The sequence below is a fragment of the Megalobrama amblycephala genome, linkage group LG5 (assembly GCF_018812025.1).
Source record: "Megalobrama amblycephala isolate DHTTF-2021 linkage group LG5, ASM1881202v1, whole genome shotgun sequence".
Taxonomy (NCBI): Eukaryota; Metazoa; Chordata; class Actinopteri; order Cypriniformes; family Xenocyprididae; genus Megalobrama; species Megalobrama amblycephala.
In genome coordinates, this window is record NC_063048.1 from 1,467,457 (window position 1) to 1,490,575 (window position 23,119).

Below are 23,119 nucleotides of genomic sequence, written 5' to 3' on the forward strand. Positions count from 1 at the left end.
TTGAGCTTCAGCAAGAACCAATGAGGTTCATTCTCGCGTTACGCAGCACGTTTGAGCTTCAGCAAGAACCAATGAGGTTCATTCTCGTGTTACGCAGAACGTTTGAGCTTCCCCAAGAACCAATGAGGTTCATTCTCGTGTTACGCAGAACGTTTGAGCTTCCCCAAGAACCAATGAGGTTCATTCTCGTGTTACGCAGCACGTTTGAGCTTCAGCAAGAACCAATGAGGTTCATTCTCGTGTTACGCAGAACGTTTGAGCTTCAGCAAGAACCAATGAGGTTCGTTCTCGTGTTACGCAGCACGTTTGAGCTTCCGCAAGAACCAATGAGGTTCGTTCTCGTGTTACGCAGCACGTTTGAGCTTCCCCAAGAACCAATGAGGTTCATTCTCGTGTTACGCAGCACGTTTGAGCTTCAGCAAGAACCAATGAGGTTCATTCTCGTGTTACGCAGCACGTTTGAGCTTCCCCAAGAACCAATGAGGTTCATTCTCGTGTTACGCAGAACGTTTGAGCTTCCCCAAGAACCAATGAGGTTCATTCTCGTGTTACGCAGCACGTTTGAGCTTCAGCAAGAACCAATGAGGTTCATTCTCGTGTTACGCAGAACGTTTGAGCTTCAGCAAGAACCAATGAGGTTCGTTCTCGTGTTACGCAGCACGTTTGAGCTTCCGCAAGAACCAATGAGGTTCGTTCTCGTGTTACGCAGCACGTTTGAGCTTCCCCAAGAACCAATGAGGTTCGTTCTCGCGTTACGCAGCACGTTTGAGCTTCTGCAAGAACCAATGAGGTTCGTTCTCGTGTTACGCATCACGTTTGAGCTTCCGCAAGAACCAATGAGGTTTGTTCTCGTGTTACGCAGCGTTTTGAGCTTCAGCAAGAACCAATGAGGTTCGTTCTCGTGTTACGCAGCACGTTTGAGCTTCCCCAAGAACCAATGAGGTTCGTTCTCGTGTTACGCATCACGTTTGAGCTTCCGCAAGAACCAACGAGGTCCATTCTCGTGTTACGCAGCACGTTTGAGTTTCCGCAAGAACCAATGAGGTTCGTTCTCGTGTTACGCAGCACATTTGAGCTTCCGCAAGAACCAATGAGGTTCGTTCTCGTGTTACGCAGCACGTTTGAGCTTCAGCAAGAACCAATGAGGTTCATTCTCGTGTTTACGCAGCACGTTTGAGCTTCAGCAAGAACCAATGAGGTTCATTCTCATGTTACGCATCACGTTTGAGCTTCAGCAAGAACCAATGAGGTTCGTTCTCATGTTACGCAGCACGTTTGAACTTCAGCAAGAACCAATGAGGTTCGTTCTCATGTTACGCATCACGTTTGAGCTTCCCCAAGAACCAATGAGGTTCGTTCTCGTGTTACGCATCGCGTTTGAGCTTCCCCAAGAACCAATGAGGTTCATTCTCATGTTACGCATCACGTTTGAGCTTCAGCAAGAACCAATGAGGTTCGTTCTCATGTTACGCAGCACGTTTGAACTTCAGCAAGAACCAATGAGGTTCGTTCTCATGTTACGCATCACGTTTGAGCTTCAGCAAGAACCAATGAGGTTCGTTCTCGTGTTACGCATCGCGTTTGAGCTTCCCAAGAACCAATGAGGTTCGTTCTCGTGTTACGCATCACGTTTGAGCTTCAGCAAGAACCAATGAGGTTCGTTCTCGTCTTATGCAGCACGTTTGAGCTTCCGCAAGAACCAATGAGGTTCCTTCTCATGTCACGCATCACGTTTGAGCTTCCTCATGAACCAATGAGGTTCGTTCTCGTGTTACGCAGCACGTTTGAGCTTCCTCAAGAACCAATGAGGTTCATTCTCGTGTTACGCAGAACGTTTGAGCTTCAGCAAGAACCAATGAGGTTCGTTCTCATGTTACGCATCACGTTTGAGCTTCCTCATGAACCAATGAGGTTCGTTCTCGTGTTACGCATCACGTTTGAGCTTCAGCAAGAACCAATGAGGTTCGTTCTCATATTACGCAGCACATTTGAGCTTCTGCCTCAAGTGAACCAATGAGGTTCGTTCTCGTGTTTTGCAGCACGTTTGAGCTTCCTCAAGAACCAATGAGGTTTGTTCTCATGTTACGCAGAACGTTTGAGCTTCAGCAAGAACCAATGAGGTTCGTTCTCATGTTACGCAGCACGTTTGAGCTTCCCCAAGAACCAATGAGGTTCGTTCTCGTGTTACGCAGCACGTTTGAGCTTCCCCAAGAACCAATGAGGTTCATTCTCGCGTTACGCAGAACGTTTGAGCTTCCCAAGAACCAATGAGGTTCATTCTCGTGTTACGCAGCACGTTTGAGCTTCCCCAAGAACCAATGAGGTTCATTCTCGTGTTACGCAGCACGTTTGAGCTTCAGCAAGAACCAATGAGGTTCGTTCTCGTGTTACGCAGCACGTTTGAGCTTCCGCAAGAACCAATGAGGTTCGTTCTCGTGTTACGCAGCACGTTTGAGCTTCCCCAAGAACCAATGAGGTTCATTCTCGCATTACGCAGCACGTTTGAGCTTCAGCAAGAACCAATGAGGTTCATTCTCGCGTTACGCAGCACGTTTGAGCTTCCCCAAGAACCAATGAGGTTCATTCTCGTGTTACGCAGAACGTTTGAGCTTCAGCAAGAACCAATGAGGTTCATTCTCGTGTTACGCAGAACGTTTGAGCTTCAGCAAGAACCAATGAGGTTCATTCTCGTGTTACGCAGCACGTTTGAGCTTCAGCAAGAACCAATGAGGTTCGTTCTCGTGTTACGCAGCACGTTTGAGCTTCCGCAAGAACCAATGAGGTTCGTTCTCGTGTTACGCAGCACGTTTGAGCTTCCCAAGAACCAATGAGGTTCATTCTCGTGTTACGCAGCACGTTTGAGCTTCTGCAAGAACCAATGAGGTTCGTTCTCGTGTTACGCAGCACGTTTGAGCTTCCGCAAGAACCAGTGAGGTTTGTTCTCGTGTTACGCAGCGTGTTTGAGCTTCAGCAAGAACCAATGAGGTTCGTTCTCGTGTTACGCAGCACGTTTGAGCTTCCCCAAGAACCAATGAGGTTCATTCTCGTGTTACGCAGCACGTTTGAGCTTCCGCAAGAACCAATGAGGTTCATTCTCGTGTTACGCAGCACGTTTGAGTTTCCGCAAGAACCAATGAGGTTCGTTCTCGTGTTACGCAGCACATTTGAGCTTCCGCAAGAACCAATGAGGTTCGTTCTCGTGTTACGCAGCACGTTTGAGCTTCAGCAAGAACCAACGAGGTTCATTCTCGTGTGTTACGCAGCACGTTTGAACTTCAGCAAGAACCAATGAGGTTCATTCTCATGTTACGCATCACGTTTGAGCTTCAGCAAGAACCAATGAGGTTCGTTCTCATGTTACGCAGCACGTTTGAGCTTCAGCAAGAACCAATGAGGTTCGTTCTCATGTTACGCATCACGTTTGAGCTTCCCCAAGAACCAATGAGGTTCGTTCTCGTGTTACGCATCGCGTTTGAGCTTCCCCAAGAACCAATGAGGTTCATTCTCATGTTACGCATCACGTTTGAGCTTCAGCAAGAACCAATGAGGTTCATTCTCGTGTTACGCAGCACGTTTGAGCTTCAGCAAGAACCAAATGAGGTTCATTCTCATGTTACGCATCACGTTTGAGCTTCAGCAAGAACCAATGAGGTTCGTTCTCGTGTTACGCAGCACGTTTGAGCTTCAGCAAGAACCAATGAGGTTCGTTCTCGTGTTACGCAGCACGTTTGAGCTTCAGCAAGAACCAATGAGGTTCGTTCTCGTGTTACGCAGCACGTTTGAGCTTCCCCAAGAACCAATGAGGTTCGTTCTCGCGTTACGCAGCACGTTTGAGCTTCTGCAAGAACCAATGAGGTTCGTTCTCGTGTTACGCATCACGTTTGAGCTTCCGCAAGAACCAGTGAGGTTTGTTCTCGTGTTACGCAGCGTGTTTGAGCTTCAGCAAGAACCAATGAGGTTCGTTCTCGTGTTACGCAGCACGTTTGAGCTTCCCCAAGAACCAATGAGGTTCGTTCTCGTGTTACGCATCACGTTTGAGCTTCCGCAAGAACCAACGAGGTCCATTCTCGTGTTACGCAGCACGTTTGAGTTTCCGCAAGAACCAATGAGGTTCGTTCTCGTGTTACGCAGCACGTTTGAGCTTCCGCAAGAACCAATGAGGTTCGTTCTCGTGTTACGCAGCACGTTTGAGCTTCAGCAAGAACCAATGAGGTTCATTCTCGTGTTACGCAGCACGTTTGAGCTTCAGCAAGAACCAATGAGGTTCATTCTCATGTTACGCATCACGTTTGAGCTTCAGCAAGAACCAATGAGGTTCGTTCTCATGTTACGCAGCACGTTTGAACTTCAGCAAGAACCAATGAGGTTCGTTCTCATGTTACGCATCACGTTTGAGCTTCCCCAAGAACCAATGAGGTTCGTTCTCGTGTTACGCATCACGTTTGAGCTTCCCCAAGAACCAATGAGGTTCATTCTCATGTTACGCATCACGTTTGAGCTTCAGCAAGAACCAATGAGGTTCGTTCTCATGTTACGCAGCACGTTTGACTTCAGCAAGAACCAATGAGGTTCGTTCTCATGTTACGCATCACGTTTGAGCTTCAGCAAGAACCAATGAGGTTCGTTCTCGTGTTACGCATCGCGTTTGAGCTTCCCCAAGAACCAATGAGGTTCGTTCTCGTGTTACGCATCACGTTTGAGCTTCAGCAAGAACCAATGAGGTTCGTTCTCGTGTTATGCAGCACGTTTGAGCTTCCGCAAGAACCAATGAGGTTCCTTCTCATGTCACGCATCACGTTTGAGCTTCCTCATGAACCAATGAGGTTCGTTCTCGTGTTACGCAGCACGTTTGAGCTTCCTCATGAACCAATGAGGTTCGTTCTCATGTTACGCAGAACGTTTGAGCTTCAGCAAGAACCAATGAGGTTCGTTCTCATGTTACGCATCACGTTTGAGCTTCCTCATGAACCAATGAGGTTCGTTCTCGTGTTACGCATCACGTTTGAGCTTCAGCAAGAACCAATGAGGTTCGTTCTCATATTACGCAGCACATTTGAGCTTCTGCGAGAAGCTCAATAGTGAATTGAATCTCGAAAGTGAGCTTGACAGTGAATTGAATTGTCAATACCCAACCCTAGTGCTGTATATTTTTATGCTCGTTGGCATATAGCTAATTAAAATGCTAATGCCTGTTCTATTTAAATAAACTGTGAATTGTATAACATGCAGAGTTTGCCATTTCAGATGGGACCCAGCCTCAGAACAAAGTGTTTTTGAACAAAACTGTAATGACAGACACACCTGGGAAAGTGGTTGACTTTCTGGAAATCCTGTAGAGAGCGCATAAGGTAGGGCTTCAGGTGCGAGCCAGTCCACATCAGGTTAAAATCATTGCTATTTGGGTGCACCTAAACAGAAAACAATGTTATTTTAGGCCAGGGTAAAGTCAAAATATGAAAAAGATACCTTAAAGGACCAAAGTTATTTTCATTGCCATCACATTTGAGCTTTATTGTATTAGACCCTTATAAACACTGACCACTGTATTGGAGCTTAGCCTGAAAAAGCTGAATTGCAGCTTGAATCCTTAATACTTGTGTTGCTAAACTGAACTGAACTGAACTGAAATAACATCAACCAATGTGCAGTATACAAGCAGAGTACACTCTGTGGAATCCCACAATGCAATGTGCTTGACTTGCCCTTTCATTGCCAATGTGCCAAATAAACCTGAGGTCCTATCAGATGTGATTTAGAACCTCTTTTTCTTGACTCACTATTTGATCAGACTGCCAAAGGTTTATGCAAACCATATTAAAATACAATAAAAAAAAAAAAAACAGTTCTATATCCAAGATGATGGATGCCACTCATCCACTGCATTTAAATCTGGCAGCATATAGTGTATACTAACATTTCATTCCCTAACATGGCTAATGTTTACAGTTCTACCTCATGGAATCCATGATTGACCAGTATGCCACGCACAAGACGACTCTCCGTACGCACAATCTTGAAGGCCAAGTTATATTTTTCTATAAGAAACAGAAAAAAATCTTCAGAAATACTGCTTCAAGAAAAATGTCACACTGAAATGGCATGTAGCAAATGACAATAAAAAAAAAAAAGTTAATAGATATTTAAATAACATTAGACATGCTATTTATATAGCTATAAAAATGATTTGTGAATGAAAAGTATATATATATATATATATAGTGAGTGTACAGTAAAGCACAGTAATTACTAGTAGAGCACAATTAATTGTTACAAGATCGCAATCTCGAAACACACATGCAATCTTATTCCTAAATGACAACGATTCATCTCTGTCTATTAAACATCTGACAAGTACGATACAGCGAACAATCAGATCTGTGATCTGACCCAGAGAGAGCAGTTGTCATGTATAGATGTGGAATAGCTTCACAAACATTCTTTTCAACCACACAGTGTCATTATTTCTGTCTTACAATCATTCATATTATCACAGAAGTACTGAGATAAAAGTTTATAGTTCAGATATAAACACTGACGTCTACGTTAGCGATCAAAATAGAGTAAATCACCCTTTAAAAAAAAAGTAATTTGATGCTTCAAATAAAGATTGTATCAATTACACCGTTACTCCAGTAGGTGGTGACAAGTGACTGTTAAAAAATGTATTTGTGTGCGTCTCAATCTCATTGTCTGGGCACTGATCAGGGAGTCGGCCATTTTAAAATATATATAATTCCAATTAATTAAATATTTTTAAATAGACTGCAGCAATTAACATTATGTCAGAATCTCCAATAAATTACATGTTATTTTATTTAGTTGTCTATTCAGAATCGTGGGAGAATCAGAATCGTGCAGCTCTACTATACAGGCATAATGTAAATGTAAAGTGATATTATAATTTCATGTTGCAGAATTTCTTTGAATTGCAATTTAATAAATCCTTCTTCATCAAACACAAGAATTCTCAGTGTCTGTACCTCCAACAGAGCGGATGGCCACATCTTTGGACACAACGGCTTCTGCACAGAAGAGCAACACGGGAATCCTTTTACTGACTCCACTCCAGGCGATACACGGGTGTTTCCTAAGAAGACAACGCACGTTAAAGCAAAGAGAACACTGCTATTTCCTCTGTCAGATGAATTTCACATTTATATGATATTGAGGAATTACCAAAGTCACATTACACAACTCAAGACAAAGACTAAAAGGTTTTGCGAACTCAACAACAAACTCTGTTACAAGCTTTAGCATTAGGCAGCCCTGAAGTGATCTATGTGAGCAGAGCCAAGACATGTCAGGGTTCTGTCACTTCGGTCTGGTTTATTCTTGGTTTTGTGACAGAGCCCTGACACTCATGTATCGGCTTGTCTTTGTGTGTACTTCTCAGCTTCTTGTCTATGTGCTTTGTTTCAAGTGCGGAGAATGGTGTTCGGATCCTGGCACTCCTGTCTAGTTTGGTTTCAGTTCAGTTTGTTTTGTGTGAGCACATGGTTTGTGATTGTGTTCACTGGCAATGTGCTCTTGATTTTGTCATTCATAATCAGCACTGAATATGGCACCGCTACGTTTACATTACATTACGGTGCCCGCCGCGGCACTGCATCCACTGTCATTTTGCTTTTTTATAGAAATAAAAAAACATTTAATTCATTTGGATAATAGTCGCTTCAATTGTAAACCATTGTAAACGTCTGCTCTGCTCATCCAGCATGAGCTGTAGAGTCACACACAGTGCAGCAGGAACCACAGTTCACTGATCACGTGACGAGAGTAAGGCGAGACGACTGACAAGACCATGGCGAAGGATATACATGCTCACTATACATGGTTCCCTATATATGGTTGCACATATTGTTTGCACAAAGAGAAAACTGTTATTTATTTTTGTTACTTATACTGTGTACTGTTTATTTCTATGTTCAATTTGTGCAAAGGAGTTCAATTAGGAGGTCACACAGCCTCAATTAGAAGTTCTGAAAGCTCATAATTCATCTATATTCATTCAAAATAATTAATTGGTTTGAGTAGGAATTAGTTCAGTCAAATTAACTTTTATGAGTATTTAGAGTATCATGCGCTTTAATGCTAATCAAATAACAAAAGATCACACACTATTCTTGACTAAATAACTTTCATAAGTGTAGCGGACCCCATCTGAATGATGACCAAAACTTTACTGATGTTTTATAAAGTGTATTGCATCCCTTTTCACTCCAAAAAAATCACCATAAGAGCTAAACAAGAAGTAGACTAGAACACCCGTCAAAATAAGAGTCCCCCCTTAGTAAAGGAGATCTCATACATATTTAAACTTACAAAAAATATTCAAATGTATACAAAAACAAATTAGAAGATTAATCACAATAAAGTCTGTTACAATAAAGAAGGATTAATATATTTAATTTATACAGTGAAGAATATGCAGTGCTATTTTACATTTTTTTACTTTATTTCTGTACCTCTAAACTCTAACCTCTAAAAAAATGATTTGATGATGCAGCAATAAACCTGCTAGTATATTTTAATGCAGGTGTTTTTGAACTTTGCTTATTTAAAACATGATCAAAATACTATCTATTTTGATGACACAATTTCAAATAAGAGAGGAAGTGACAAATATCGGTATCAGCCAATAATTGTTTGTTAAAATTGGTATCGGTATAGGCCCCAAAAAATCATATCGGTGCATCCCTAATGCATATGATAATTCATACTCAGAAAGTAGAACTGAAATGACATTCATTACAAGATTATTAGTTAAACCGTTTCAAAATGCACCTGCAGACCTTTTCTAGTCATGTACTTCGTCATTGAGGATTTCTTAAAAATACTGTGTAAAAATCTCATCTCATCCAGGTGAACTCTATCTCATGTCTCATCTCGTCACACCCCTACTAAATATAGTAGGCCTAATATTTATTATTTTGATTTTTAGTCATTTTTATATTTGTATTTCACACATATTTATATTTATTTGTATTTCTTAATCACAATTTTTTCAGAAAAACAAAACAAAATCACACTAGGATTTTTTCAGCAAAACGTGCCACTCTAGAAGAAAGTGTTTTAACGACTAAAAAAAATTACCTACAGGTTTGGATGACCACATGATAACTAATGTAAACTCTGGGTCCTAAATCTAAACTGACCTTCACCAGTTTTGTCTCTTAAGAACATCACAAGAGACTGAAAACAGACCGGAGGAACTATTACTATTTCAGACCGGACTGGTCTATATTTAGTCAAGATAAGCCCTGAGAAATCAAGAAATCAGTCTATATGCAGCAGCAGATGTTTGTTGTAGTTTGTGTGTAGTGACTGGTCCTGTTCACTGTAATCTGATCATCTGTGAATCTGAAAACGATCAATACTCTTAAAGACACTCACTCCAGCTCATCTTCAGATGATCCGTCCTCCGATCCGTCCTTCTGTTCTCTGGCGGCTGGCATCTCCGTCCGTCTGTGTGTGTGTCAGCTCAATGTGTGTGTGACAGCACTCATCTCCAATCTACTGAACTCATCTGCAAAACAATAAGCCTTTATGAGAGGGGCTGACATTCATTTTTTACAGTTTTACTCTACTTTATCAATATCAAACTATATACTTGTATTGCACTGTGTGGGATGAGGAATTATGCTAAATAAGAAAACAATAATAATGAGAAAACTGTCAAAACAACATAAAATTAAAATATTTAAAATGGCAGCAAATTAAGAAGATACTAGACAGCAATCAAAGTTACTTAAATACGTAATTAAAAAGGTTAAACCAAAACTTTCATAATTCATAATATATTTTAATTATTTTACATATCTGAGGCAACTTGTCTGCTCTGATACTGAAAGTAACCTTTGCATAAATCGCTGTTTAAATCAATATAATGTGGTTTAGATGGGATTAGTTGTGAGTGACAGAACTAGCTGTTAGCTAACCGAGCTAACTAGACTGTGATATAAGAAGAAAGCGTTTGAATGTCAAAACATTAGACCTGCGGACACACAACGCAGTTAGTTTGATAGTAAATGTGATTAGTAACATACCTGTTTGTGTAAAGTGAGTGATCTTACGTGTGATTGTGAACTGTTAGCTCCATAGCCCACACCGGCGCTAAAGTCCTGACGCCTGTTACTATAACAACCAGCTGACAACCGTTGATGAGCGCATGCGCGTCAAACTATAACAACCAACGGGCGTTATTTTACTCAGAAACATTCATGTAAGATCATTTATAATTTTAATTATGTGTTTAACTCAATTATTTCACATATATAAAATTCGGGATTCGGAAACATATGATTTTAGTACATTAAAAATGTTTAGATTTTTTAAACGTTTTCGATCCTTTTTTGCTAATGAATATATAGTGTACCTAACTAAACACCTCAATGTCGTTTTCATAAAATAGACCAAACGTCTATAATAGTATAATAAACATAAGTTAAACATTTGTGTCAGGGTTCAAACTCAACTCTCTAGAAATCGTCAGATGCTTAGCGGCCGGTGATTGGTTGGATCGCCCAGGAGTGGGCGGGCTTTTGAAGAACTACCCAATGGGGTGGTGGTACGATGCGACGCAAACGTCATCCGCGGTTTGTGATTGGTTAATGTTCATGCCCATCACACATGAGTGTTGTGAAGTTGACGCGGTACGATGATGATAAGCAGTAATCAAACATTACAGTCCTAGTTATTCAGTTTATATGTACTTACTGCAGCACCTGCTTCAGGTAAGAACATTGTTACTAATTAATATAATGTGTGTAATGTCGTGTATCGATGATCCAGTCTTGTTTATGGTTTCCTGCACGAGCCTAGCTAACAAAAATATACGCTAAAGTTCCCATTAAAACGTTATTTCTGAATGTTCCACAAAATGTCCATTTTTTAAATGTTTCAAACAATTTTTAAAACAAATAAATAAATAAGAAGAATAAAATTAATTAATTAATGATTAAAAATGTGATAAAAACAGATATATTAATCTACTAAATAGATTAAATTAGATAAAATAAATAAATAACAATTGTGATTAATTAAATAAAAATTAGATTAAAATTAAATAATTAATGAATGACTATGATGAGTAGAAAAAAATATAATAATTTAACTTAATAGAAACTAATTTTATAATATTATTTTTTCAGTGTATAAATTTGGTGTTTATAAAAGACAGATGCCTTTTAAAGGTGCCCTAGAATTAAAAATTGAATTTATCTTGGCATAGTTAAATAACAAGAGTTCAGTACATGGAAATTACTCATACAGTGAGTCTCAAACTCCATTGTTTCCTCCTTCTTATATAAATCTCATTTGTTTAAAAGACCTCCGACGAACAGGCGAATCTCAACATAACACTGACTGTTACGTAACAGTCGGGATCATTAATATGTACGCCCCCAATATTTGCATATGCCAGCCCATGATCGAGGCATTAGACAAGGGCAGCCAGTATTAACATCTGGATCTGTGCACAGCTGAATCATCAGACTAGGTAAGCAAGCAAGAACAACAGTGAAAAATGGCAGATGGAGCAATAATAACTGACATGATCCATGATTACATGATATTTTAGTGATATTTGTGAATTGTCTTTCTAAATGTTTCGTTAGCATGTTGCTAATGTACTGTTAAATGTGGTTAAAGTTACCATCGTTTATTACTGTATTCACGGAGACAAGAGCCGTCGCTATTTTCATTTTTAAACACTTGCAGTCTGTATAATTCATAAACACAACTTCATTCTTTATAAATCTCTCCAACAGTGTAGCATTAGCCGTTAGCCACGGAACATAGCCTCAAATTCATTCAGAATCAAATGTAAACATCCAAATAAATACAATACTCAATACTTGATGAATAAACAATGCTTTATAGCTCCTCCCATCCAATAAATCACAATAAGCTTTGTGCGTTGATACTTCTGGTATGAAACAAATTCTCAGCTTTCAAATTCTGTAAATTTAATTGTGAAATCCAGACAATAAATACTGTTTTGCCGTTCATGACAGATCACTGTAGCATCTCAGTACTTTCTCTTTACTACTAGTTACATCAGCAAATAAACATGAATGAACATCAGAAGGAAAGATACAGAAAAACTTACTGAAATGAATCATGTCTCATGTAATCACGTCACTTAATGTTATATTTACCTCAGAAAAGCCATTAATTGTCCACAAACTCATTAGTCAGCTAGAAAAATAACTCTAGAGAGGAGCATTTTGATAAATATATGAACTATATTGCATATTCATTGTATTTTTACTTAACCTGTTCTGCAGTATTTAATGTTTGGGTAACACTTTACATTAAGGTTCCCTTTGTAAAGGGTTTATAAATGTGTTTGTTAATGAGTAATAAGTCATTTACAAATGCATTATAAATCATTAATAATGCAGTTATAACTGCATGAATAAAAAGGGCGACTTTAATGCAATACCTGCCAAATAGTGAGCCATTTTTAACTCACATGTTATAAATGCTTAATAAATTTATTTATTCACACTTATTTAACCCAAAACCAGATTCCTGGTTTATTTCATGATGCAGCAAAAATTGACCATCATAATAAGACTGAAGGGTGTTGTATTTGTGCTTTTCTTATTAATATCTCATGACTGCCACTTTTCTTACTGTGTTGCTTACCAGAAGTTTGTCTTACCCATGATACTCTCCAAAAAGGTCATGATGCATATCCACAGCAGTGTATAAAAACTGATTTCTTGTTTTTTAAATATGAATTCCAACTTTATTTTGAAAATAAAACTTAAGATAATAACCATAACTTGATGAGATAATAATAATAATGATAAAATTAATTCCAGTATTAGTTAACTGTGAATCTTAATGTAGCGTGGACACTTGTGAACCGTTTATTAATGAGTTATAAACATTAATAACCTGTGAAAGTGAACCTTAATGTAAAGTGGAAACCTGTGAACCATTTATGGGTAAGACAGAAACTTCTGGTAAGCAACATAGTAAGAAAAGTGGCAGTCATGAGATATTAATAATTATGATAGTCAATTTTTGCTGCATCATAAACCAGGAATCTGGTTTTGAGTTAAATAAGTGTTAATAAATACATTTATTAAGCATTTATAACATGTGAGTTAAAAACAGCTCACTATTTGGCAGGTATTGCATTAAAGTCGCCCTTTTTATTCATGCAGTTATAACTGCATTATTAATGATTTATAATGCATTTGTAAATGACTTATGCCTCATTAACAAACACCTTTAGAAACCCTTTACAAAGGGAACCTTAATGTAAAGTGTTACCAATGTTTGAATAAATCCTTTGTGTTTTTATGACAGCCACCTTTTAAATGTTTATATTAAAAAAACAAGTATAATTATGTCATTTCAAAAATTAATATTATAACATTATTATTAGTCTATAAAAACTTACATTTAAATGTAAGTAGCCAACAAATCAGTTAATTTTATCCTTTAATATTATAATGATGTACCAGCTGGGATTTCCAGTGAAGTTTACAGCATTATATTAACTTGGATATATTTACATCTATCTGAATGTTGATTAATGTATACTGTCCCTTTTGAAATAAAAAATAAATAAATACAAATAAATTAGTAGAGAGAGATTTTTTTCCTTTTTTTCCCTGATTTTTATCCTGTACCTGATATAGGCCCTAATTAATTGATATGGAATCGCAAGCTTGTGAATCAAATCGAATCGTGAAATTTGTGTCAATGCCCAGCCCTATTCACACTACTACTGTATATTAGAGCTGCACGATTAATCTCTAAAAAATCGCGATCTCGATTCAAACACCCACTCGATCTTATTCCTGAAAGACAACGATTCGCCTCTGTGTATTAAACCTTTAACAAAATCACACCAAAACATTCAAATGTGTGTGCCGCTGACCCAAAGAGAGCAGTTGTCATGTATAGGTACGCAAAACAACATTTCAACCACACAGTATCACTATTTCTGCCTTACAATAATTCAGATTATCACAGAAGAACTGAGATAAAAGTTTATTAGTTACATAAACACTGATGTCTACGGTAGCAATCAAAATAGAGTAAATCACCTTTTGAAAGTAATTTGATGCTTCAAATAAAGATTTTATCAATTACATTGTTACACCAGTAGGTGGCGACAAGAGACTGTTAAAAAATGTATTTGTCATCGAATCATTCATTCAACAGATTCGTTCAAAAATGCAGATTCATCCAGTAATGAAACAAGTGAAGTCTTTATGAGTGAGTCATTGAATCGTTCACTCAAACCGATTTTTGTTAAGATATTCTTTCTAATTAATTAAACATTTAATTAGATTAAATAGACTGCAGCTGTTAATATTTTGTCAGAACCTCTAGTAATTCACATGTTATTTTGTTTAGTTGTCTGTTCAGAATCGTGATCTCTGTTTGAAACAAACAAATCCTGATTCTCAGTTTATCCAGAATAGTGCAGCTCTATATCAAAGTATTACCATGTTCTGCTCTCACCGAGGCACATCAGTGTTTTGTTGGGTTCATTCTAACACTTCTGTTCATCTTCTGCAGGTGTTCAGTGAAGGATGAGCCGCTTTCTGAATGTGTTGAGGAGTTGGCTGCTCATGGTGTCTGTGATCGCAGTGGGAAACACAGTGCAGAGCTTCAGAGATTACAGCTTCCTGTCCGAGAAACTCTACACCGGCACACCGGATTATGGTTAAGACATACACATGATGATTATCATTACTGATTCAGTAACTTTATCACTTAAAGGTGCAATATGTACGATTTTTGCAGTAAAATATCCAAAAACCACTAGGCCAGTGTTATATATTTTGTTCAGTTGAGTACTTATAATATCCCAAATGTTTCCAACTATTTGTAAATCGTGAGAAAATTGCAGTTTTAACCAAGGCTCCGGGACGTGTGAGGAGTCGCCTGTCAATGGCGTCATACCCGCGTTACCCTCGGTTTCCGCTTTTATTTTGTAGAAATCATGGAAACACCAAAGATGCTTTAATATATTACATGTTTTAATAGACAAGTGAACAACTGTTTTGATATATTTATAAACAGAAAACTAATTATTGTTATATAGCTCAACACGTATATTAATTCTAGTTTTCTTGATGGTTTGCGAGTACCATGCTTCACCACGCCTCAGAGAAAAACACTATTTTGTGAAGTAGCTAACATAGCATAATCAGATGCAGCTTTATTTTTAGTAACAGTAATACAGCATTTTCTCCATCATACAATACGTTTTAAAATTAATTGCATGCCATTTATCAACACAATCATCCAGCATTTAATATGATATTGTAAAATCGATCTGTCTTACTGCAGTGTGTAACAGTGTCTCACAGCAGCCGCCGAGCGAACGCACAGAGTAACGCTTATAACATCATTTTCAACACTCTCAAATGTATCTAATATGATAAACAGAGCTGCGTTACCTCATACTCATGACCGGAAAAGCGGAAGCGGCGCCGGCAACTGTGTCATAATAAAAGTCCTGCTGCTCGTGAGGCGTGTGTTGATCAATCGCTCCAGCTCCTCGTTCAGCTCCACAACACTCGCTTCTGCTCTGCTTCATACTACAGTAACGTTAATAATCGCATCCATGAACATGATTTCTTCCCGAGTCCAATCCCTATTCTTTTGCACCATCCGTTGAGGTGAAGACCACATGTCCCAAGATTCTGCGCTCAAACTTGCCGTCATCAAGCTACGCCTTTGTTTTGAATAGGCCTCATTATAGACAAAATTATTACATATTGTACCTTTAACAGATAATATAACAAACAACATTATAAGCAAACAGTCAACAAGTGAGGTTATTACAGCAGCTGAATGTCCTGATGTCTTGTTGTTTAGTAAACGGTCTTCAGGCGAGAACCTTTGGCATATGGACCCTCCTGTCCTCCATCATCCGCTGCGCCTGTGCCGTTGACATTCAGAACCGAACGTAAGGATCCTAGTGTGTGCGTGGAGAGACTGAACTGCTGGAACGGAGCTGACGTTTCTGTCTTTCCCTCATTACAGGCTTTATCACGTCACCCTGTGGACATTTGTTCTGGCTCTCGGCCACTTCTTGTCTGAAGCATTTATTTATAAAACCGCTCCTTTGACCATTGGAGTCATGGCACCGCTGATAGTAGCAAGTGAGTGATTGCTTTCAAACATCTAGTTCAGTCTTGCATTAGGATACTTATATTTTTTTTTTGAAAGAAGTCTCTTTGATCAAATATACAGTAGAAAACAGTGAAATATTTTTACAATTTAAATTAACAGTTTTCTATTGGAATATATTGTAAAGTGTAATTTATTCCTGTGATGCATCATTACTAATCATAACAGTGGTTTTGTTTCTAGGTGTCTCTATCGTGGGCATGTTGATTGGCTTCCAGTGTATCGTTGAGCCTCAGGAAGTGGTGGGAGCTCGTCAGAAGAAGAGGAACTGAGTGATATTCACAGCATCATCACTGCTGATGCCTTTGGCACTGAAACAGGACGGATCGTGCCGCTGCATGTGGACCGTTGTGGCGTTTCCCATGGGTCAGTGGTTCTGATATCAACTGGTTGCCAGTCGCCAAAACATATAAGGCCCAAACTACCTTTTTACAGCATTGAAATCAGTGTAATATTAATATAATACTTTTATATGGTTATTTGAAGTTTAATTGTCCAAAAGCAATTACAGTAAAATAGTGCAGTGATGAAAACAGTGAAAACACAAACAGAAAAATCTCTTATATTTGAGCTGCTGAAAGAAATTTACTGGAGTTACATTCATATTTGTTTACAAAACGAATGTCAAACATTCAAGAGGAAGCCTTTACATGATCAGATGTACATGTTTATTACTGGTCACGTGTTTTTGTTAGTGTTTTTTCCAGAATGCATGTGGGATGGTTTACATGACATTCATTTGCATGTTAAATTGCAAATCACTGACATGCACAAAATACAAGACATGCTCACAATTTGTGTTTTAGCCATGTAGTGCGTTTAAACTAGTTATCACTCTTTATTATTGACTGTGAGATTCAATTTGCAACATACAGTTTTTCTGGATTCTATTCTAAATGTTTCTATACAAATACTGTAAAATGCACAGGAACTACATACATTCCTAACAAGAACAATCATTTCAACGACATACACAGATCAGAACAGTAACTTGCACATCTACTGTAAGTTCTATGATCATCTGCTCAAAATCACAGAAAACAACAGTGCAAAAGCTGATTTTTCTTAGTTCCACCATTTTTAGCTCCAATGTTGCTGTACTTACTGCTGGATATTTGAAGCCATATGAAATTAATAAAGTTAAATGACCTTGAGGAATCATTTTTTGTGGTGTCATGATTGTGTACAAAGCATCTTGTTGAAAGGAGTCAAAAGCGGCGGCACATGACAGACAATAGACCGATTCCATCTGTGCCTGTGGTTTGATTTATAATGTATTCAACTTTTTTACTCCACCATGAAATAAATAAATAAAAAGGTAATTGTGACTTATCTCACAATTCCGAGTTCATATCTAAACTCAAAATTGAGAGGAAGAATTGTGAGACAGAATTTATATCTCAGAATGACTTTTTCTCAGAATTGTGATATAAACACACAACTGTGACTTATAAAATCTGAAATGCAAATAAAAAAAATTAAATTTGAGATAAACATTGCAAGTACCCTTTTTAAAGATCAAAAAGAGTCCATCAGTCATGCATTACACACTACACTGCTGCTACAACATACATTAACTAGTAGGAACGAGACCGATACTGATACTTTCATTTTCAGTACTTGCCAATACAGAGTACTGATACCAGTATTTTCATTGCATTTTTGATTTTTAAAAATGTTGGCTAGAGAAACCAAAAGAATATGAATCAAATAAGTTGGCTTAGCAGAGAGATATTTCCTTCAGTTATTTTTCATGCCTAATAATCATACCTGTTGTACAAGCTTCTGCTACTTTCACTGTTCAATCTATTGCTCTATCATACTTTATCTTTCCTTTAGAGCTGCTCCAGCAGGACTCAATGATACAGATGTTTTTTTTTTCTACTGGCCAGAGGTTCAAATTTTTAGATACCAGTGAAATATCACAATTTCCAAGTAATTAAATAAAGTAATCAAATGTAAAGTAACACTGCATAGTCTTCACTGTATAAAATAAATCTAGATTATTAAATTATTAAAAGTCATTCAGACCAAAAGCAGTGGGTGATTTTCTCTTTGTCTTTTGTTGTTATATTAACATTAAGACAGCAGTCAGTTTATTAGGCTGCTGTCACTTTAAGAGCTGCACGTATCTAACATACTGTTACACATGGGCATACTGTTTTCTTTCTCAACTGTTTACGTTTACTTAAGACATAACCAGCTATGTTTGTCAAGAATACTTGCCTATACGTGCATGTTGACATGATTTTGTGTAAAGCGCAACTTAATAAGGGATAGTTCACCCAAAAATGAAATTATCCCATGATTTACTCACCCTCAAGCCATCCTAGGTGTATATGACTATCTTCTTTCAGACGAACACAAATGAATGCCAAAAATAATGCATCCATCCATTATAAATATAATCCATACGACTCCAGTGGGTTAATAAAGGCCTTTTGAAGCGAAGCGATGCGTTTTGTAAGAAAAATATCCATATTTAAAACTTTATTAATTCAAATAACTAGATGTATGTGATGTATGACGCAGGATGTAGGAGTATCGTAAGCTTAGACGCCTCTCGTGGTTCAAACAAATAGAGCTGTGCAACAAACTCAAGCTCCTCTTCTCTGATATCGAAATCCTCTGACATTTCTCTTTAAAAATTAGCGTTTAAGACGTATAATCTGTGACCGGTGATTTGTTTTGCTCTCTCCTCTGCGCCTCCGTGTTGTGCGTCAGGTCAAATACTCTTCCACCGCAAATCGTCTCCGCCAATAAAGTTTAAATATGGATATTTTTCTTACAAAAACGCATTGCTTCGCTTCAGAAGGCCTTTATTAAACCCCTGGAGTCATATGGATTAATTTTTTTTTTTATGGATGGATGCATTATTTTTGGCTTCAAAACACCTAGGATGGCTTGAGGGTGAGTAAATCATGGGATAATTTGAATCTTTGGGTGAACTATCCCTTTAATAGGCTAATCGCGTGCTGTCTGAGAGGAAGCTTTCTGGGCGTGCGCACAGAAAACTTATTGAAAACGTTATGTGATTACTGTACCGTAACAGTTCATGTTTTTAATTGCACATACAATTTAGATTTAATTCAAATGATGCATGTGTGCTGAGTGAGCAATCAGCAATCAAGAGCATGCAACAGAAGTGCTCTCTCTCTCTCTTTACTGTCAGTTAATGTTAGTAATATGCTCCTCGTTTTACTGTCTTTGCTTTTCTATGAAAAGTGTACTGTATGGTTGTCGGGTCCTGCTGCAGTCTGTTAGTATTGCATTATGTAAGACATGAGCATCACACGTCCTTCATTGATCACATGACTGATGTTCTTGCACATTCAAGTAGTTTTCAGTTTCCGTTGATGGTTTTATTGAAGGACTTTGACCTTCCATAATAATATTGTGATGTCCAGCATCAACAACCTGAACACAGACTGAGATCTCTTGAATCAGATCTAGATGCGTCTGTTACAGAGACACTTGTACTATATTAATACTCTAGTAATAAAAACATTAGGTCAGACCTAAGAAACCATCATGCAAACATGATATATTTACCAACACATTAAAAGCCTCATTTATGAAACACAAGCAGAACCATTTTCATGATAATCGTTCATATAACCATACTTGTGTGAATTAAAAAAATATTTTACAAAATTGTGTTTCGTGAATGATTCCCACTGCGTGTTGTGGCATTTAATGTAATGAGCACTAACCATTGGTTAGTTTAAATACTGCAGGCAATATGAAGGTAAAAACTCACTTATGATTGGGCAATTAAACTGAGCTGTCATTGTTCAGGATACTGTGTACGTTTTAGGAGGATTTCTGGATATGATGAAGTTGTGTACGCATGTGCTGAAGAAAGTGTCATTCCAAAGGTTTCTCTTTACATCTTAACCTCTTTTACTGGCAACGATTTTCCATCTTGGGAATGTATGGATGAGTTCTGAACGGGAAAAAAAAGGAAATGTTAAACTACCTCAGTAAGGAACCCTAAAAATTATTTTATTTAAATCTACAACATAAAAATGCACAGAAATGGGGGAGATAGGGGGGGCGCGATGGAGTAAGCTGGAAGTGAGGAGCTCTGCCAAGATAATACACTAATATAGTAATCTGAGCCCTAAAAAGTTGATAAAGCCACTGCTAACTACAATATAAGTGTCCCAACAGCAAGACTTCTGCTATGAAGAAAAACTTACGGAAGGGAAAATCGAAACAGATTCAAAAGACGTTAAGTCCCTTCACAGTCGGCAGTCCAAAAATGGCGGATAAATTAACGGAGTCTACACAAGAAACCACATCGGAGAATTCAATCTCGTTACAGACATTGAGAGAGGAATTGCAGGTATCCAGAGAAGCAGTGCTGGTGAAGCTGAAAGCTGAAATTGCGACATCATTTAATGATATCAAAGCAAACATTTCCTCCCTGCGCGAAGAAACGAAAGCGGACATCCGTGCTATACACGACGAGCTAGCAGGTGAACTAGCACGTCTCCGTTCTGCACAAGCAGAGACGGTCAGTAATGTCGAGGAAATAGGAAACACACTCAGCGAAACGATGGACAGAGTAACTGCTTTGGAACAATCAAATCAAGCGATCGCTAAAGAATGTAAGAAACTACAGGACAAATGCCTGGATCTAGAAAACAGAAGTAGGAGGCAAAACCTTCGTCTGGTGGGCATTAAAGAAGGAGCCGAAGGGGGGAACATCATCAGATTCCTAACTGAATTCTTCCCTGATGTGCTTGGTGCAGAGAACTTTGATTCACCGGTGATAATAGACAGAGCGCATCGCACTTTAGCTCCGAGGCCGGCGGCTGGAGAGAGACCCCGAGCCATACTCGTTCGCCTACATTACTACACGGACAAACTTAAGATACTGGATCTCGGCAAGGCGAAAGGCAGACTCATGTACAAGGGAGCCCAGGTACATATCTTTCCAGATATGAGTCCGGAAGTCACCAGATTGCGCGCGGCTTTCAACCCGGTGAAAAGAAAACTCCGTGAAGCCAACATAGCGTACAGCCTGTTCTACCCAGCAAGACTCGCTATCACGGTGGACGGCATTAGGCACTCATTTGACTCTCCGCGAGCTGCCGAAGAATTCTTCAATCAGAAAATTACTACGAGCTGACTTGTGCAAGTATAGCTTGAATAGTCACTTTTTGTGTGTTACTGACACACACACGTAATCTGATGATACTTTAAGATCTTTTCCCCTGTTTGTTATGATGTAGTTATACCTTTACATAACAAGAAGTGAAGTGATTACACGATTATCTAGCAGGAACTCGGGATTTATGTTAAACTGTTGGCCGATATGTAAGAAGGGACTTTATTTTTATAATATTTCCTTTGTCATTACTTGCTGTTGCTTTATAGTATAATCTAATAATTGATTGGGGTTCAGATGTCTTAAACACATAAATATCAAAGAGGAGCAGAGAGAATCTCGTTTAGTTTTCGTTTAGCTTTCTCTCAAGCTGTTGGAAACAGCAATATTGTTTTTGGTGAATTTGTTATTCCCCTACTACTTGTTTGGGAAGTGGCGGGGGGTGGGATGGGCAAATGTTAATGTTGAAGAGTTTGGAGTTCTTATGTGGTTAAGTGTTATATATGTTTTTTTTTTTTTTTCCTTTTTTTTTTTTTTTTTTTTTCTCTCCTTTCTATGTGGATGCGGGGATATTTACCTATTTCTTCCACCCTCTATCAATATAGAATGTTGTTAGAATTATGACGGGATCTTTAAAAACACTTGAAGAGACTAATGTGCAGTTTGTCACGTGGAATTGTAAAGGCCTGAATGGTGCTGTGAAAAGAGGTAATATACTGGCTCATCTTAGGAAGCTGGGAGCGGATGTTGCCTTTCTACAAGAGACACATCTCAAAAATCATGCACACAAACAATTATATAAAAATTGGATCGGGCACGTGTTTCACTCAAAATTTAATTGCAAGTCACGTGGAACGGCCATCATAATCAATAAAAGTATTCCTTTTACTACATCTGATATAATATCTGACCCAAATGGTAGATATATTATTGTAACCGGGAAACTTTATAATACCCCTGTAACACTGGCGAACATCTATGCTCCCAACTACGATGATGAGAAATTTATAAATTCAGTATTAGCAATCCTACCCAACCTTCATAGCCACAACCTAATTTTAGCAGGAGATTTTAATCTGGTAATGGATACGGTATTGGACAGATCATCAAGCAGACAACAGTCTGTATCTAAATCAGCCAAACTAATCCAGAATTTTTTAAAATCAGCAAATTTAATAGAAGCTTGGAGATATTTAAACCCAACCACTAAAAAGTATTCTTTCTTCTCGCAACCGCACAATTCTTATTCTAGGATTGATTATTTTTTCTTAGACTCCAGATTACTTTCGTCAGTAAAGTATATTGACTATGAAGCCATTGTCTTATCAGATCATGCCCCATTAAAATTACAACTAACCTTCCCCAACAGATATACTTCCAGAACCTGGCGAATGGATAATAGTTTATTGTCTAACGAAACACATGTTGAGTTTATAAAATCCCAAATAGAATTTTATATGCAAATCAACAAAACCCCTGAGATATCTAAAAGCATATTATGGGAAGCTTTGAAAGCTTATTTACGTGGTCAAATTATCTCTTTTTCTGCACATCAGACTAAGGCTAAAAAAGAGAAAAGGCTAAAATTAATAGAACAAATTTCAGAAATAGATCACCAATATGCAGAATCTCCTACTGCTGAACTTCTGACAAAAAGAATAACGTTGCAAACAGAATTTAATCTTCTAGCATCAGATGAGACTGTTAAATTAATAAATCGTTCCAGACATAAATATTATGAATATGGTGATAAAATAGGAAAGTATTTGGCTCATCAGATAAGAGTATCTGAGACATCAAAATTAATAACTGAGATTCGCACAGGTTCTGGTT

The 23,119-nt window shown here is 38.1% G+C and overlaps 3 protein-coding genes across 4 annotated transcripts in view; 1 reads left to right on the plus strand and 2 right to left on the minus strand.

The window, feature by feature from the left end:
* Positions 1–10,190, minus strand: part of ttll5 (tubulin tyrosine ligase-like family, member 5) — a 140,511-nt gene extending 130,321 nt beyond the window's left edge. Inside the window, 5 exon segments of the mRNA XM_048190347.1 lie at positions 5,302–5,408; positions 5,953–6,035; positions 6,981–7,087; positions 9,394–9,526; positions 10,047–10,190. Coding sequence (XP_048046304.1) covers positions 5,302–5,408; positions 5,953–6,035; positions 6,981–7,087; positions 9,394–9,455 — 359 coding nt within the window. The 5' untranslated portion in view covers positions 9,456–9,526; positions 10,047–10,190.
* A 397-nt stretch (positions 10,191–10,587) lies between these two features.
* erg28 (ergosterol biosynthesis 28 homolog) lies at positions 10,588–17,328 on the plus strand. The gene is made up of 5 exons (XM_048190345.1): positions 10,588–10,733; positions 14,548–14,694; positions 15,856–15,946; positions 16,024–16,142; positions 16,354–17,328. The coding sequence occupies exons 2-5, from the start codon at positions 14,562–14,564 to the stop codon at positions 16,440–16,442; spliced, it is 432 nt and encodes a 143-aa protein (XP_048046302.1). The 5' UTR covers positions 10,588–10,733; positions 14,548–14,561; the 3' UTR covers positions 16,443–17,328.
* Positions 17,329–19,044: 1,716 nt separating this feature from the next.
* The window catches only part of flvcr2a (FLVCR heme transporter 2a), a 34,412-nt gene continuing 30,337 nt past the window's right edge, over positions 19,045–23,119 (minus strand). For both annotated transcript variants that reach the window (XM_048190348.1, XM_048190349.1), the window contains one exon: positions 19,045–20,116. In XM_048190348.1, the coding sequence (XP_048046305.1) occupies positions 20,057–20,116 (60 nt within the window). In that variant the 3' untranslated portion in view covers positions 19,045–20,056. The remainder of the gene's footprint in view (positions 20,117–23,119) is intronic.

Bases quoted from the DNA above. Each gene is read 5' to 3' on its own strand.
- erg28 (XM_048190345.1), top strand. From the start codon at position 14,562: ATGAGCCGCTTTCTGAATGTGTTGAGGAGTTGGCTGCTCATGGTGTCT. The intron at 15,947-16,023 runs GTAAGGATCCTA...CCCTCATTACAG, and splicing joins GTTGACATTCAGAACCGAAC to GCTTTATCACGTCACCCTGT. The intron at 16,143-16,353 runs GTGAGTGATTGC...TTTTGTTTCTAG, and splicing joins GGCACCGCTGATAGTAGCAA to GTGTCTCTATCGTGGGCATG.